The following is an 18,310-nucleotide window of genomic DNA, read 5'->3' as shown; positions in this document are numbered from 1 at the left end:
CCTGTTTTCAGCAAAGAGTCTGAGACAAGGCCCTGACGGGGGGTTAAGGGGTTTTAAGGGTTATTTAGCTTGTTCATAAATCATTATCCATTATCCATTATCGGTCAGTTCTTAATACGCTACAAAGCCCAGGAGCCGGGACACTTACTCTCAGCCAAAAGGCCAAGCTAAGGTCCTAGCCCTAAAGCCTTGCTGCGATCATTGCGAATGCACCGTTCCCGGAGGTACTGCAATACCGGGTCAATGCATGGAGTGGACAGAGCATCCAACAAACGCCGACGCAGTCTGAATCTCGCAGTCGGCGTGTCGAACGAAAATGATACCGGTGGTTATCATTTAATGCAGACCTGCAAAGTCCGGGTACCCGTTGAAAGTAATCCAAGGAAAAAAAAGTGTATATTTCCAAAGATAAGGGTGGGAAAAATATATATCCACCTTTGTCTGCCGTGTACACAAACACTCACCTTTACTGGTCCCTACTTCCCAGAATCCCCCGCGTCTTTTACGCCCCTTCTTTTTAATTGGTCAGTGCAAGACTTATCAGAAAGAGTGTCCAAAATAAATACAAATAAATACATGACAAAAATATACAGTTGCAAATACATATTATACATGGTTACACATATTCACAAAGAAAGACGGTACACCGAGAGAGTTTCCAAAGCTTTAATAATAATAATAATATAACTTTCATCCCAAACCGTGCCTGTGAAAGGTACCACCACGCTACTCCTAACACGCTCGCTGGGCTCGAAGCGTAGCTGTTAAACAAAGCTGTTCCGCAATTATGAAATTCACGGTTAACCGTCCTCGTCTTGCTCTTCATTATTGACGTCTTCAAGGGCGTCTTCCTCACAATTGAAACGAACCTCTATCCTCTGTCATACGGGCAATTCGATCATAGTCCAAGAGGATGCAGTTTACCTCGGCGCACAATTACACGGGTCTAAATTTTACCTTTTGTACTCGAGTGCCGCTAGTGGTCGTTAGAAAAATTACTTAAATAAGCCGCATCACTGAATAAGCCGCAGGGCTGAACATTTGGGAAAAAAGTAGCGGCTTATAGTCCGGAATTTACGGTATATAATTTTGAAGTATTGAGAACCAGCTCCAGGTGAGTCTCAAATTTCAATCTGAATATGTTTGGGGTCTTACTTTGACACTAATAACTGGTATTTCCACCCCCGGTATTTCAAGGGGACTATTTTTTTGAGACATATGCAACTCTTAACTAAATCTTCTAATTTTGCACTTTTTCCACATAATTATTTCCGATACTACACGGTTCAAATGAGTGCTTCAAATGCTTAAATTTGGGTGAAATTCTTGAAAATGCTTGAAGTTGTTGACAGGTTTCTCAACAAGTTTGCCTAAAAATGTTGCCGACGCTGTTCTTTGGTGGCTTCACTTTGCCATTGCCTTTCTTCTTTCCTCATGTATTACAGCATCTGGCATTATTTTGTAAGGTATTGTCCTTTGGCGCCCAAGAGAAAAAGTGCTACACCTAAACAAGGCACTTTGAAGGGGCGGATCCTTTTTATCATTTACAGGCTGGCATTGGCTTAGACGGCAAAACAAAGCCTGCAATTGGCCAAAAAAGATGAATGTGTATAGCACGTGGCTGACGGCATAGAGAAAGCATTTTTTCCTATTCTGTATTTGTAAATAGTTTATTCTACTGGATTTACTACCCTCACGGATATAAGAGGACATTGGCTGCACATTATTATGAACACAACGACTTTGGTGAGCTACTCTGGCTATTTATTATCCCTGTATCTTGTTTCAGACTGAACTCGATGTTTCTGTGATAAGCGGTGCAGATAATGGATGGAATGGAGTGTCTATTTTTAAATTAAACTCAATTCCAAGTGTTTATTGTCATATGCGCAGTAAAGTTGCGAGCGAAAAAGAAAATAGAAACTAAGGAATGGTTGGTATTTCTTGAATCCCAAGACTTTAACCTTCCGAATGATGGAACGATGCATTTGAGTGACATCGTACGGACACCGCATATGCACGTGTTCTCGATACGTATTGGCGTCTTTGCAAGCTTTGGGAATGTTAAGGGGGTAATCAGTTTGACTGAACTATCTAAATGTTTTGTCGACGGTCCCATTGTAGCGCCTTATAATCCGGTTCGTCTTATGTATGTCAAAAATAGGACCAAAAACTATTTTTTCGGGGTGCGCCCTATAACCCGGTGCGCCTTATAGTGCAGAAAATACGGTAATTTACTCTGGTTGAGATCGATCTGCTCCAGACAAACGCGTTCCTTAATCCAACCCTTCACTACACATGCTCGAGAGATTATCCATCGTGGGAAGTGTCTGCCACTTTGTGGGTGTTTTGGAGAACTACTTTTATATAGTTTGATTGAAAACAAGGGTTTTATCCAAAGCCTGTGTTATATTTTTCCAGGAAGCGCTTGAATTTTCTCTTTTAGCACAATGGTCAAAGAGTTGCAGTCATTTAAATCACACTTGTCAAGCGGGGGTGACGGCGCCCCCATTGTAATTGAAGGGTTAAAAGTCTTTCAAAAATTCCTTGAATTTGACTATGAAAAAGGTGTACAAACCCTGATACTAAGCGTCCTGTGTTTTTTCTTGTGCGAAAACTTGCAATGAACAGCCTGCAACAATAGCCTGTTTCTGTTAATATAATACAGCATTCTCAGAATCATTAAACAGTCTCCAGGAGCACCTAAAGGTTAACAGGTTTTCCCCAGTTTCCTTTATTTTAATATAATAGACTCGTCAAACAAGCGACCGCTTCAGTAATTATACGAAAGTGTTGATAGCGTAACTATTTACAGTATACGAGTGTACATATAACAGTTTTCAACAATTCTATAAACATTTTATCAGAGATCATCGAACCATTTCACAGAAAAAAGCCAGGAAATAAATAACACTATTTATGAAATAAAGAATAACCAAATAACCCTCTCTGGGTTCATTTGTTTTATATATTTTTGTTTTTTTTTGTTCTTGTTGTTTTATCTGCAAAATAGATGGTAAATGTCAGTCTCACACGACACCATTTACTTGTTGACATTAAGAGTGATTTATTGAACAAATCTCATTAAATTACGTGAGATCCCCTTTAACAAATAATACAAAATTACATTGCCATCAATTGGTATTTTTCAAGAATCATTTAACAAAAACACGATAACTGAACCTTCCAAAACAACTCTCTTTGTGTTAATACGGTAACCAAATATACATATTAACATCCCAGTACATTCTTAACCCAATCCCGCATAACGTAGCATACCTCACTCTGTTGCTTATGCTAACGGACGACTCACTCGTACTATTTCACTTTTTGTAAACTTTTCAGACATCACAAACAACCTTTACGAACATATTTTCACATATTATCCTCCTCACAGTAAGTGTGTTACCAGTATAAACATCTCACCCGCAAAATAGATGGTAAATGTCAGTCTCACACGACACCATTTTCTTGTTGACATTAAGAGTGATTTATTGAACAAATCTCATTAAATTACATGAGGTCCCGTGAGACCCTTCCCTGACCTGTGAGACTATGTCATCTAGTGGTGATATACTGGTACTTCACTTTTTCTGCTTTACAAAACAACACCAAAATCCCAAAATATAACGTTTCAACAAGTCAACAACCCTTGTTGCGCCGTATAAAATAGTTACTAACTAATAGTTAATAATGAAAATAGTTCCAATTTTATTGCAAAAGTCCAACTTTATTATCAAATACAAATACACATATATGAAAAAAAAAAATCAAAATGCTTTCTGGTATTGTTCAGGGGGCCGTAGTTTGGGGACCACTGGTCTACGCTATTGAGTTCCAACTTCTTGATTCCCGGTCCGTTTCGTGACAAGCACCGCCAGTCTTAGTGCTAATTTACATGACTCCTAGACTCTTTCATCATAAATTGGAGAGATTTTTAGGTGTGATCCTTTAAGCCTCTTGAGGGAAAGGAGCGAGGAAAGAAGGTCATATATTTTCTGTCCGTGACAACGCTGTCATTTCTCCCCGCAGAGGAAGCAGGCATCGAGTTTGGACCGCATCACTCTGTACGGCCTGATGGTGAAGCCTATTCAGCGATTCCCGCAGTTTATATTACTCTTGCAGGTAATATCAATGCTCCCCAGGCCACAACGCTTAAGATTGAAGGATTTATGATTTTTTTTGCACTTTTTCTCCTGAAATCGCTTGATGTTTGGAAATATTTATTTATGATGATTATCAGGGCAGCACAGCGGCACAGTGGTTAGCGCTTGTGCGGCACAGTTCTAAGGTCTCGGGAACCTCCTGTGTGGGTTCAAATCCAGCTACTGTGCGGAGTTTGTATGTTCTCCCCGTGCTTGCGTGGGTTTCCTCCGGGTACTCCGGTTTCCTCCCATATTCCAAAGACATGCATTTTAGGTGGATTGGCCGGTCCAAATTGTCCCTAGGTGGGAATGAGCGAGCGAGTTGTCTGTCCCTGTGTGCCCTACGATTGGCTGGCAACCAGTTCAGGGTGTCCCCTGCCCACTGCCCGGAGATGGCTGGGATGGGCTCCAGCCCCCCCCGCGACCCTAATGAGGATAAGCGGTACGGCTAATGAGATGAAATGAGATTATCAGTTTGATGTCACATGATCAGTAATTGGAATTACCGTATTTTACAGACTATATGGCTTACCTAAAAAACCCAAATTGGCCAGATATTTGATTATGCGCCTTATATACTCATCTCATCTCATTAGCTGCACCGCTTATCCTCAGTAGGGTCGCGGGGGTGCTGGAGCCCATCCCAGCAATCGGGCAGTGGGCAGGGGACACCCTGAACTGGTTGCCAGCCAATCACAGAGCACACGGGGACAGACAACTCGCTCGCTCATTCACACCTAGGGACAATTTGGACCGGCCAATTCACCTGAAATGCATGTCTTTGGAATGTGGGAGGAAACCGGAGTGCCCGGAGGAAACCCACGCAACACGGGGAGAACATACAAACTCCGCACAGTAAGGCCGGGAGCTGGATTTGAACCCACGCAGGAGGTTCCCACGACCTCAGAACTGTGCCGCACATGCGCTAACCACTGCGCCGCCGTGCTGCGCCTTATATACTGTGAAATACAATTGATAAGATTTGTAATGCATTTTTATATGTGTGCGTTACCTTTTTGATCGGTCGAAAAATATCGCTGACCACATTCGCAAAACGTTGTATGCAACAGGAATCAAACCCGTGTCGCAGCGGTGAGAGTGCCGAAATTTAACCACTAGACCATTAGGGAACAAAAAAAAGCATTCATTTTTATCCCATTATCACACTAATCATACTCATAGTGCCAAAAACAAATGTTAGATAATGGAAAATTAGTTATCCCAAAAAAAAGGGACCTTGTGTTCTCTCCCTCCAACATTCATTTCTGGTACCGTGAGTAAAAATGCAAGTATCATGAAATAGAATATAATGCCTTTTTGTTTTTCATCTGTATCTGTTGTATATTAGTTACGTTTCGGCCCTGTCATCACTGCGACCCGTGTTCGATTCCCATTGCGCACAAGGTTTTGCGATTTAGGTCAGCAACATTGTTGACGCATCAATCATTGCACTAATTTATACCCTAAGTGTATAAGAATGCGCAGCAGTTACACAAAAAAACATGGTAGCTCTCATTGTAGTTTTACTTCCATGTGCGTTGTAGTCCAGGGTGCCTTATATATATGAAAAATATGTGCCGAACGACTGTTTTTTGGGGCACACCTAATAATCCGCTGTGCCTCATAAATACAGTAGATTGGTGTCCAGGCTCTATGCACAACCTCATTATCTTTCGAATGGACGTGTCCACTCGCAGAGCTAAAAATAATCCAATGGGCTGCCCAATGTTCCCTCTAAGCTCCACGCGTGCGCAATCGCGCACTGCCCGCACATTCTCAGCGCACAAGAAAATCTAGCCAGCGCACAAAAATGAGGCCTCAAAATTATACTAATTAAGAAGCGACTTAAGTCAAAGTTACAGTGCATGAAGGTCAAAATACACGGGTTTCCCACGCTGTGTTCTAAATGCGTTATTTTGAAGTCAATGTCGAAGTAGAACGAAGTTGAGTCAAGTCAGTAGTTTTTCGAGAACCGGCTTCTTCGGCTCGGCTCACTCAAAGAAACCGGCTCTTTCGGGTCCTAAACGACTCTTCGGGTTGTTTTTTCTTCTTTCATCCCAACATGACCAAATATTATGTAAAATTATGCACAAAATGACTTAAAGGAAGGAGGGAACAGAACAAAATATAAAAACATACCAAAATGAAAAAGGAGTGAAAAGCTGAGAAAAAATAATCAAAAGGAAGAAAAAAAGAAAGAACATTTTTGAAAAAAGCCAGAAAAAAAGAAAAGAAAGAAACGAATGAAAAAAGTAGAGAAAAAAAATAGAGGACAAAAAGAAAAATTTAACAGCTAGGAAAAAATTAACACAATAAGATTGTTTTAAAGGAATTTTAAAAAAAGGGAAAAAAAAAGTAAAAAGAAGAAAAAGTTTGTGTTGCATTCAAATAATTTCCAATTATACCAAGTGAATCTTGTTGCCAACATTGTACTTCCACTAAAAATGTGATTAAATACAGTTGTGTATTGTGCAACCGACTCAATAAGCCCCCAAAATGTTAGTATTATGCGACAAAAGATACCAGGAAAAAAAAATCTTGTGAAAGAATGGTTGTAAAAACAAACGATGTTTGTAGGCCATACAACCTTTGCAATCGTACATGAGTCAATTCATTCCAAAGAGAAAAATAATTTTGCATTGCCGGAAACTCAGCAAAATGTAACGTGATGTCAAGTGTTGGACATGTTTGATAATGACTTAGTTGCCACACTTGGGATTGCTGTTGCTCACTGTTGTTTCAAGCGTTGCTCACCGACTTTGTGTGAACGCTCAGACCCGGAAGGAAAATGACAGGGAACATTGGTTCTGCCTTTTTGTCTGAATATCTAAATAATCTCTAATGTTGCCTCTTCTCAGGACATGCTGAAGAACACACCCAAAGGCCACGTGGACCGCCTGCCCCTGCAACTTGCCCTCACCGAGCTGGAAACCCTGGCTGAGAAGCTCAATGAGCAGAAGCGGGTGGCGGACCAAGTTGCAGAAACCCAACAGCTCGCGCGCAGTGTCAGCGATCGTCTGCTCAGTAAGGTGACCACTCCTTGAGTACTTCTGAGTGTCCTCAAAACCTGCAGATGAAAAGTCAGGGAGGCAGCGTTTATTCCCGATAACACTCCTCATTCGTCTTACTGCTGTCCTGAAGCCTATTCAACTTTGTGTGAGAAAAGCTTGGAAGCAGTCACTTAAAAGAAAAGCAAATACCGTAAATTCTGGACTATAAGCCGCTACTTTTTTCCCAAACGTTCAACCCTGCGGCTTATTCAGTGATGCGGCTCGAGTACAAAAGGTAAGATTTAGACCGGTGGAATATATGCGCCGAGGAAGACTGCAACTTCTTAGCTTGTGCTCAATATAAATTAGCGCAGACATATCCTCACCATGTAAATTGCAATAAGAAAGGCACATGACGCAGCTTTCAAGCTAAAAGGAATCGAGCAGTCCAATAAAGAAGGAGACAGAGCTACTGCACGTGAATTTTGCTTTGCGAGTGCATTGCTAACGTGTTTTTGAAAAAGGGAGCTTGGGGTGACGTCTATATGACAAACTCTCTTTCCCATACTTGGGATGACGACTTCGATGACGTCAGTTAGGACGGTTTACCTCAATTTCTACAAGTACCGTATATTTTTTTTAACAGACCTGTTTGCTTTGTTGCGAGCGTGTTGCTAGTAGCGTTTTGCTACCCTTCACAGGCACAGTTTGGGATGAAAGTTATAATATTATTATTAAAGCTTTGAAAACTCTCTCGGTGTACCGTCTTTCTTTGTAGATATGTGTAACCATGTATAATAGGTATTTGCAACTGCATATTTTTGTAATGTATTTATTTTAGAGACTTGATCTGATATGTTTTCCACGGGCGAATCAAAAACGGGGGCTGGTGGGAAGTGGAGTAAAGGTGAGACGTGTTTCTGGACGCAGCGGACAATAGTGGATATACATTTTTCCCACCCTTACCTTTGGAAATATACATTTTTTTCCCTTGGATTATTTTCAACGGGACCCGGACTCTGCAGGTCTGCATCAAACCTTAAGTACCGGTATCATTTTCCGTTTATTTTGCCGGCTGCGGTTTTTGGACTGTGTACTTTGTATTCAGTTACAATCGCGGGTCGGGTTTGGGTTAATTTGGTGATTGTGTTACATGTATCAATGTGGGCGCATGCGGCTTATGTACAGGTGCGGCTTGTGTAAGTACAGATGCGGTTATCTTCTTAAAAAGTGTTGGGTGCGGCTTATAATCAGGTGCGCTCTATAGTCCGGAATTTACGGTATTCACATTATGGGACAATTCATTGTCTTCCCTGAATGAACGAAAGCAATATTTTACCGCCCAGTACTGTTTCGTGTGCCATCTTATTACTGTTTTTTTATGTTTGTTAGTATTTTTCCATGTTTTAATCAGGAGTATATGTCTTATCACCAGGCTTGGGTAGGGTTACTTTAACTGGATTACTTTCAATGACTTTTGGATGACTCCAATACCAAATATGCTCATAAAAGACAAAAGAAACTAAATAGGAATAAAATGATGACTCACAACAAGTGGTAAGCTTTCTCTCCTGACTTTGATCTCTTTGATCTCCGGCAAAACGAACATCAAATGCGACAGAAACAAAATGAAAATAAATCCAAACAGCTTGCCGACATCATTTTTGCCGTTCCATGTGTTCCGTTACTCCCCAAGCCTGCACAAAATTGAGTCATTGTATTCCTATTTAGTTTCTTTTGTCTTTTATGAGCATATTTGCTATTGGAGTCATCCAAAAGTCATTGAAAGTAATCCAGTTAAAGTAACCCTACCCAACCCTGCTTATCACTATTTAGGGTTAACTTTTGGGAGGCTAATGAATTGGTTTTCAGTTATTTTGTGTCCGGAAAATTCGCTCGAGATACGAGCAATTCTAGATTCGAGCTCAATTAAATTCGTATGTAGATGGATCACTGTGTAACAAAATCTTCTTGGGCATTTTTAGGATAATTTATTTCTCAATTCAACTCATTGGCATTGATCTGAAAATACTGGTAATGGCGATGAGTTGAAACTTGGCAGATATTATAGTCTACAGGCCTTGTGGGAAAAAGTACAGTAGTTTTTGGTAAAAGCACTCTTTTGCCCACATCAAACAGTCTGGCGGGCCACATTTGGCCTACGGACCGTGCGTTTGACACATGTGATCTAAATGATGACAATGAATTGATATTTAACAAAAAAACATGGCATTGTTGGCCATCTGTCCTTGCTTTCCGTTTCACCGGATGCTAACGTTAGCATAGCGCTAAGTCTCCTGCCCGCTGCTATCAATAAACAGCAGCTTGCACACCCCAACGGAGCTTTATCATCGACGGCGACTTTAATCGGGCATGTTTATGGACTGTACTCCCAAATCTATTCAATTGTGGACTGTGCAATTTGGAATAAACACTGGACTGTGTGTAATGTAATATAAGATCAAACATCAAACATTCCGGTTGTATCAAGCAACTCTGTTTGACCCTCACCCCCCTCATCACTTTATTAATTCACAGTAGAGTAACAGTATAGTTTAGTGCTGAAAATATCGTAAGTGGTGGATGGTTTTAAACTTAAAAACTAGCCTAACATGAGGATGTCTGCTTTCGCGTGTTGCGTCCCTGCACGTTGATGTTTATTCATATCAGTTAAGGGTGGTCATGAAGATGGGTGGAGAGAGAAAAAGATCGCAAATGTGAAAAATATTCACGAATATGGAATGAGACGAATATGTCATGACAACCCTACTGTCCATCCATCCCTTATCTGGGCTCCTTATCATCAGTAGGGATGTGGGGGACCCATCTGAACCAACTTCAGGCAGGTGGAACCCTGAGCTGGTCATCAACCAGTCCCAAGGCACATGGAGACATACAGTCATTCACATTCACACTCATTCAGTCCTAGGGAATTTTAGAAATGCCAATTGACCTGCCACTCGTGTCTTTGGAATGTGCCAGGAAACCTGGGTGCTCAAAAGTAACCCACACAGGCACAGGGAGTCAAGTCAAGTCATTTTTATTTGTGACGCCCTTAATCACAAAGAGTCTCAAAGGGCTGCACAGGTTATTGCACAGACTATTATTACACCATCCCCTGATCTGGAACCAACATGAGGGCAAGGAAAAACTAAAAAACCTCAACATGAGGAAAATGAAGAAACCTTGAGAAGGGGCTGCACCTGAGGTAATCCCCCTTTCAGGATTACCAGACAGCAAAGGATGTTGCAATCACAAATAATAAAGAGATATTGTCCACGAAAAGTATAGGTTATTCATATGCTATTAAGTAGAATTGTGTTTTAAGCTTAGATTGAAACATTTCCACTGAGGTTGCAGATCGGATCTCAGGGGGAAGAGCATTCCACAGCACCGGTGCCCGGATACAGAATGCTTTCGAACCGGCAGAACACTTCTTTGCTCTCGGGATCACCAGAAGACCGGCAGTCTCAGATCGTAGGCTTCGGACCGGGACATAGGGGCAAATCAGATCTGAAAGATATGGGGGAGCAAGTCCATGTATGATTTTGTATAATACTAAGAGAACCTTGAAATCACATCTAAGGCTAACTGGGAGCCAATGTATGTTAGCTAAAATCGGCGTGATGTGATCGGACTTTCTTGTCCTAGTTAAAAGCCTCGCTGCGGCATTTTGTACCAGCTGAAGACTCTTGATTCTGAATTTTGGGAGACCGGAGAGTAGTGCATTACAGTCATCGAGACGGGAGGTAACAAACGCGTGAATTATAATCTCTTCATCTGACTGAGACAACATAGGATGAATTTTAGCAATGTTACGGAGATGGAAGAAAGCGGTTCTAGTAATTTTCTTCACATGAGTTTGAAAGGATAGATCGGGGTCAAATATGACACCTAAGTTTTTAAGTGTGCTCTGTGTGATGTGGCGATTGTCGATGTTCACAGCGGTTTTAGAGAATAAGTCACGGGACTTAGATGGACCAATAACTAACATTTCAGTCTTTTCAGAGTTAAGACGCAGGAAATTCAGTGACATCCACTCTTTTATCTCAGTGAGGCAGGCCTCCAAATTTCCACCGTTTAGTGTGGCAGATTCCTCCATCGGGAGATAGAGTTGAGTGTCATCTGCGTAGCAATGGAAACTGATATTATACTTGCGAATAATATCACCTCATGGAAGCATGTAAATGCTGAAAAGAAGGGGGCCAAGTACTGAACCCTGCGGAACACCAAAGGTAACACTAAAGGGCTCAGATGTCATTTTGCCATATTTAACACAGTGCGTCCTATCTGAGAGGTAGGATCTGAACCATGAGAGGACGGTTCCTGAGAGACCAATCCATTTTTCCAACCGTTCTAGTAAGATAACATGCAAACTCCACACAGGGAGGCCTGTAGTTGGATTTGAACCTGAGACCCCTGAACCGTGGATTACACTGGATTAGAATAAAAATTGATTTCATGTTAAAATACAAAGAAACCAAAAAATGTGTGCAACCAATTTAAGTGACACATAACCCTGACCAACAAAAACAGACAAACGTCCTTAACTACGACCATGCAAAATACTAAACTAAAAGGAATAAATGACTAAAATGTGCAAATTGATGGCTATGGTATGGTACATTAAAGTGAAGTGATCATTTTTGCCAAAGGAATGAGCATTACCGTATGTTCCGCACTATAAGGCACACCTAAAAGCCTTTATTTTTTTCAAAAGCTGACCATGCGCCTTATAATACAGTGCGCCTTATTTTTCCAACTAACTTGCAGCCGCCGACTCGATTTTCCCCCGAACGCCAAGTAGTCCGCGGTGTATGCTGGGATTTATTTACCGGCGTTTCATTGGCTAACCAATGTGTCAATCGTCCTTTGAATCGATCACTATTGGCTAAAGTTATTCGGAGGTCATGGGGCGGATCCTTTTTATCATTTACAGGCTGGCATTGGCTTAAACGGCAAAACAAAGCCTGCAATTGGCCGAAAAAGATGAACGCGTATAGCACGTGGCTGACGGCATAGAGAAAGCATTTTTTTTATTCTGTATTTGTAAATATTTTATTCTCCTGGATTTACTACCCTCACGGATATAAGAGGACATTGGCTGCACATTATTATGAACACAACGACTTCGGTGAGCTACTCCAGGTTTTATATTGTCCCTGTATCTTGTTTCAGACTGAACTCGATGTTTCTGTGATAAGCGGTGCAGATAATGGATGGAATGGAGTGTCTATTTTTAAATTCAACTCAATTCCATGTGTTTATTGTCATGTGCACAGTAAAGTTGCGAGCGAAAAAGAAAATAGAAATTGAGGAATGGTTGGCATTTCTTGAATCCCAAGACTTGAACCTTCCAAATGATGGAACGATGCATTTGAGTGACATCGTACGGACACCGCATCCGCACGTGTCTACGACACGTATTTGCTTCTTTGCAAGCTTTGGGACTGAACTATCTGACTGTTTTGTCCACGTTCCCATTGTAGCGCCTTATAATCCGTTGCGCCTTATGTATGGAAAATATAGGACCAAAAACTATTTTTTCGGGGTGCGCCCTATAACCCGGTGCGCCTTATAGTGCGGAAAATACGGTATTATCTCTCGGGAGTTCTTTTATTCTGAATCCTGAAAATGATGCCTAACACTATCCTAGCCAGTCTCCATCAGTGCCCAGACTTACTTTTTTCCAGCTGTTCTTCTCAACCAACGCTGCAGCGTATGAAAATAACGATCTGCTAAATGACACATTTAATTGGAATTCCGAGAAAAGTCTATTCTTGCCCCCCCGATGGCGTTGCTGCGTCGACCCTAACCCTTTACACAGCACCACCAACTTCACTCTTTTCTCCTCTCAGTCAGCTGAAACATGCCACGATGTGTTGATTAGGAAGATCTTCCTTTATTCATTGTACCCAATATACTCCAGTCTCACTGAAGAGGTGGATACTGTCCCCTCCTCTATTTTCCCTATAACTGTCACATGAAATATTCATTCCTTGGCTCAAAACTGTCCATGCCTGCCAGATCGAACAGATAACTGTGAGAGAGTTTTGCATACCTAACAAAGACATTCAGCTGAACACGCGATCCAAATCTAAATGGGCTGCAAAGCCCATTTTACCCTGATCTTGAGGACGTTAAAAATGTGGTCTTACAGGAAGAAAGCTGTTAACAAGCAATCAGTGCCTTTGTGGACCCGGACCCTGAGCAAAATGCCTGAGAGTAAGAATGTAGAAAGATTTGATGATGAAAAGCTCAAAATTCATATCTAAATGAGCTACTAGCTCCCGCGGGCAGTATGAGATACCTTGTGATAGGAACGGGGAGAAACACAGTAAAATAATTGTGTGCAGAAAATACTGTATTGTAAGTATTGTTTTGGATATCTCATCTCATTAGCTGCACCGCTTATCCTCAGTAGGGTTGCGGGGGTGCTGGAGCCCATCCCAGCAATCATCGGGCAGTGGGCAGGGGACACCCTGAACTGGTTGCCAGCCACACGGGGACAGACAACTCACTCGCTCATTCCCACCTAGGGACAATTTGGACCGGCCAATTCACCTGAAATGCATGTTTTTAGAATGTGGGAGGAAACCCGAGTGCCCGAAGGAAACCCACTCAAGCACGGGGAGAACATACAAACTCCGCACAGGAAGTCTGGAGCTGGATTTGTACCCACGCAGGAGGTTCCCATGACAGCTGGCAGGAGGTTCCCATGATCTTGGGAACCTCCTGTGTGGGTTCAAATCCATCTACCGAATTTCCTGTGCGGAGTTTGTATGTTCTCCCCGTGCTTGCGTGGGTTTCCTCCGGGCACTCCGGTTTCCTCCCACAATCCTAAGACATGCATTTCAGGTGAATTGGCCGGTCCAAATTGCCCCTAGGTGTGAATGAGCGAGCGAGTTGTCTGTCCCTGTGTGCCCTGCTGGGATGGGCTCCAGCACCCCCACGACCCTACTGAGGATAAGCGGTGCAGCTAATGAGATTATATGAGATTATTACTCTATTTAAAATATGAAAAATAATTCCATATAATAATTGTTAACTTGAAAGCAGGACATTGTATGCATTCTGAGGCGGGGTTCAGCAACCAACAGCTCTGGAGCGATATGGCTCCCTGGCGGCTTTTGAAAAAAAAGCTTGATAACGGAAAATGTTATGGTTTCTGTAGAAGGATAAACATGACACAAACATTCATATTGTTTTCCAATGAATACTGGTAAAAAAAATGCCCAAGACACACCACAGGAAATGGTCCCCTTTACAACCCTAGTGGTAAAGAGATCAGCCCACCACCCACCCACCAGTGAGAATACAAGCTCTCGCTGTCACTAAACGGACAATCTAGGCATTACTCAGGTCAAACAGGCATGAACAGGTTTTCAACAAGGTTAAGTAATGATCTTGCAACGGGCAGTCCTAAAAAAGAAGCTATTAAGTACTCCAAGAGCAATCAGTCCAATGCGTCTCAGCCGGTGTCAAGGGGCGGGGCCAGCTGGGCGCCATGACAACCGTGCAGGACATGACACTCGCGTCCCTCAAGCCAACATATTAAACATTTTAATAGGCGAAACAAAAATATATTACATAATTAGTGCAGCTTGTTCAATCTCGAAAAAAAAGTTGATATTATGGCTGCAAAGAGCACATTCTGTAATATGTTGCGCAGCATAGACGGGATTTGAGGCAGAAGACAGCAACTTTTTGCTCCTGCTCAATTTCATGATGCCGACAACGTTCGCTGGTTTACTGAAGAATGGATGAGCAATGATTGTCGGCAATAATGAACACGTACGCTTGGGCATCGGAGGGGACCAAATCACAAAAGGCATAAGTCTCAGGTCGAATACCCAAGAGACACAGTCAATATGTTTGTCCTTTACGTCAGGGCTTCAGGAGAAAACATAGTTTTATCCTTTTCACAAATCTTTTTCACAACGCCTTCATCGATCAGTCTTTTTTTTTTAACCCTTCAAATTTGACATATTTTGTAATTATACATCAAGTGTAGGCAGTGTTCTCATTTGCCCACGTCCCTGCGTCCTAGACGCATCATTTTTGCTGGGGACGCATAGTGTCAAGTCAACGTGGCGCAACTTTTTTGCCACAAAATTGTCATTTTTACCCGATTACGTTTATTTTTAAACTAAGATTTACCACACTCCAAACTTTTCGTCAGGCAGATCCGCCATTGTTGTTTTGGTTTCGCGGTTCGAGTTTTCGTCCGCACGCCGATCTCGGCAAACGAGATCTCGTTGTTTCGAGATGATGTCATTGTTGTGGTGGTTGTCGTCGAGGGAAGGTGAAGGCTAAGTATGCCTCCGAAAAAAGTTAGTATTATGTGAAAATCAACTCAAAATTGGTAATTTTTTCCGTGTCAGTAATAAGTCGAAACTTAATGCAGAAAGTGATAACAACGACAATAATTCCGGGATGAAAAAACAGCGGAGAAATTCTTTGAAAGATCGCGGAGGCAAGGAAAACATGTGTGACTTTTTCAAGGTTTTTATTTTTGTCACGTGCATAGCAAACCATGTGTCAGGCTATATTCTACAAAAAAAAAAAAAACATCACGAGCAATTCTCTTTACGGGAATCCGGAAAGCAAGGACATAATATCATCTAAAGGAGATTAGATTAAAACAATAACGCTTGCCTGAACCAGGAAAAAGCAAAGCAAAAACTGTGACTTTTTCAAGAATTTCACTTGAGTTACGTGCACCCTAACAAGGGAAACATGTGTGTTGAAGCCAACGATTTGACGAAATAAAACAAACAAAAGAATACTCCTAGCAAGGACTTTTCTGCCAAAATGGACTCAATTATATTCCTGGTGATGCTATGAGGAGGATGATAATGGATTGGACCTTGAGGAGGCATTACAATTGTGGCGGGACAGCAAACCACGAAGAATATATGAATTGGAAAATCTGAAGGAATTAGCAATAAATTGTGATGATTAAAACTGAATGAAAATATAGATTGATATTCCAGCAATATTATTAGAAATAGAAATTGAATATACCTTTATTGTCATTGTTACAAAATGGGTTAACATATTGTGACAACGAAATTGGGCATGACACTCCAGTTTACACATTCAAGGAACAGAGATATTATAAAACAAGCATTATGTATAATGTACAATATTACAAACTGAAAAATATGAAGTGATAACTGCTTTGTATTACCAATAAACTGTGATGATTAAAACTGAATTAAAATATAGATTTGTATTATATATTTGTCGCCGATTTACAATTTCAACCTGGATAACGCAAAATTTTGGGGAGCCATAGATCTCTGTTGGGACCCATAGATTTTTGAGCATGCGAGTCCCCGGGACCCATCACTTTTCACAGCTCAAATGAACACTGAGTGTAGGTAAAGTGTGGATCTTTAAATGCAGTGGTTTAGAAATGACAGCTTGGTTCCATTTTGAACCTTGACCTGTTTCAACATTTGCTGTGAAATTTCAGCTCCATAGTGTTTTTTTCTAGTCCTTTTCATGGATGATAATTTATCAAAACCATCCAAAAGACAAAATATTCAAAATACCTCATAGACTGGCATTGCTTCCGTTTACTGAGTCACTTACGGTTTTTTCCGGTCTTTTTTTGTTTCTTCATGTCTAGTTTCTATTTCCCGCTGGCACTTAGCGTGCAATCATTAGAGACTCAATGATTTGCTCATTATGCATGATTTGTATTCCATCCATCCATCCATCCAACCATTATTTGCACAGCTTATTCTCAGTAGGGTTGCGGGGGTGCTGGAGCCCATCCCAGCTATCTTCAGGCAGTGGGCAGGGGACACCCTCAACTGGTCAGCAGCCAGTTGCAGGGCGCACAAGGACAGACAAGTCACTCGCTCAATCACACCTAGGGACAATTTGAACCGACCAATTAACATGTTAGCATGGCCGGAGGAAACCCACGCAAGCACAGGGAGAACATGCAAACTCCACACTGGAAGGTTTTGATCTCACGACCTCAGAACTGTGCTGCACAAGTGCTAACCACTGCACCGCTGTCCTGCCTTTATTTGTATTCCATTTTGTCATGATTGCTAATTGAGCGCACCTGCGGCGGCTTATTTGGTGCCAACAGCCCGGACAGCTGATTGGTTGACACTCTCTTTTTAAACCCCCGGCTTCCTCTCGGTGGCTGTCAGATCGTTGCGAACTGTTGCCTTCTGCTCAGTTAGCCTTCTCGTCCGAGTCTTTTCCTTGCCTGATCTTTGTTACCGACCCGTTTCCGGACCTGACTTTGCCCGTTCTACCTGCCTGTTACCTGACCTGTTTTGCTTTATAAAGTATGTTAACTATATTCTATCATTTCTGGTTTCTTTAAAGAACCAGTGAACAGAAAATAATACAAACTCATATCCCTATATATTATACCTGTTTGGATAACTTGAAACGATTGGGATATATAACTTCTCAGCTTGCCTTTTTTACGAACTTATGTTGTGCTTGTACTGAGAAAAAGTACTCTTTGCTGCTGAGAGGGCAGCTTGAGATCGCTATTAACTGCATAAATGTTGGCGGACATATTGATTTAGACAATCGTAAAAGAAGTGGAATAAGGTAGAAAAAATGCTTACGTTTCTTATGTTGCAAATCCAATAAGCAGCTACCTGCGCTTGTATCCTTTGGTCTGCTTCATCCAATAATGCAAGTACAGCATGTTAAAAGTAATATGAAATGAAATGAACTGATCTGCATTTCTATAGCGCTTTTCAAGTCAATGACTTCCCAAAGCGCTTTACAGTGTGCTTCACATTTTCCCATGTAAGGCGCTAACCTGCTCTTTGGGGGTATGAGGGGTTCAGTGTCTTACCCAAGGACACTTCGACATGTAACACGAACGAGCCGGGATTCGAACTGGGATCCCTTGATCCCAAGACGAGCGCTCTACCTCCTGAGCTACTGCCGCCCCCTAATAATAATAATAATAAATAATAATACATTTATTTTTCTTTAGGACGTTGTAAATAACATTAAGAGAATGTATTTGAATATATGAAATGTTCGTCTTGACTGTTGGTGGTAACTATATACAAAATGTTGGGTACTTGAATGATCGGCATGGCGGATGAGTGGTGAGAGTGTCAGAGGTCATGTGCTCGAATCCAGCTACCAACCCTCGTGTGCAGAGTTTGCATGTTCTCC

The 18,310-nt window shown here is 41.6% G+C and overlaps 1 protein-coding gene across 2 annotated transcripts in view; it reads left to right on the top strand.

The window, feature by feature from the left end:
* Positions 1–18,310, top strand: part of arhgef10la (Rho guanine nucleotide exchange factor 10 like a) — a 284,562-nt gene that overhangs the window by 88,482 nt on the left and 177,770 nt on the right. For both annotated transcript variants that reach the window (XM_088339079.1, XM_088339078.1), the window contains 2 exons: positions 4,033–4,125; positions 7,004–7,174. In XM_088339079.1, the coding sequence (XP_088195205.1) occupies positions 4,033–4,125; positions 7,004–7,174 (264 nt within the window). The remainder of the gene's footprint in view (positions 1–4,032; positions 4,126–7,003; positions 7,175–18,310) is intronic.

Source organism: Urocampus carinirostris, chromosome 6 (genome assembly GCF_059441175.1).
Source record: "Urocampus carinirostris isolate Australia breed hairy pipefish chromosome 6, RoL_Ucar_1.0, whole genome shotgun sequence".
In the NCBI taxonomy this organism is placed as follows: Eukaryota; Metazoa; Chordata; class Actinopteri; order Syngnathiformes; family Syngnathidae; genus Urocampus; species Urocampus carinirostris.
This window is presented reverse-complemented; position numbering and strand designations above follow the sequence as displayed.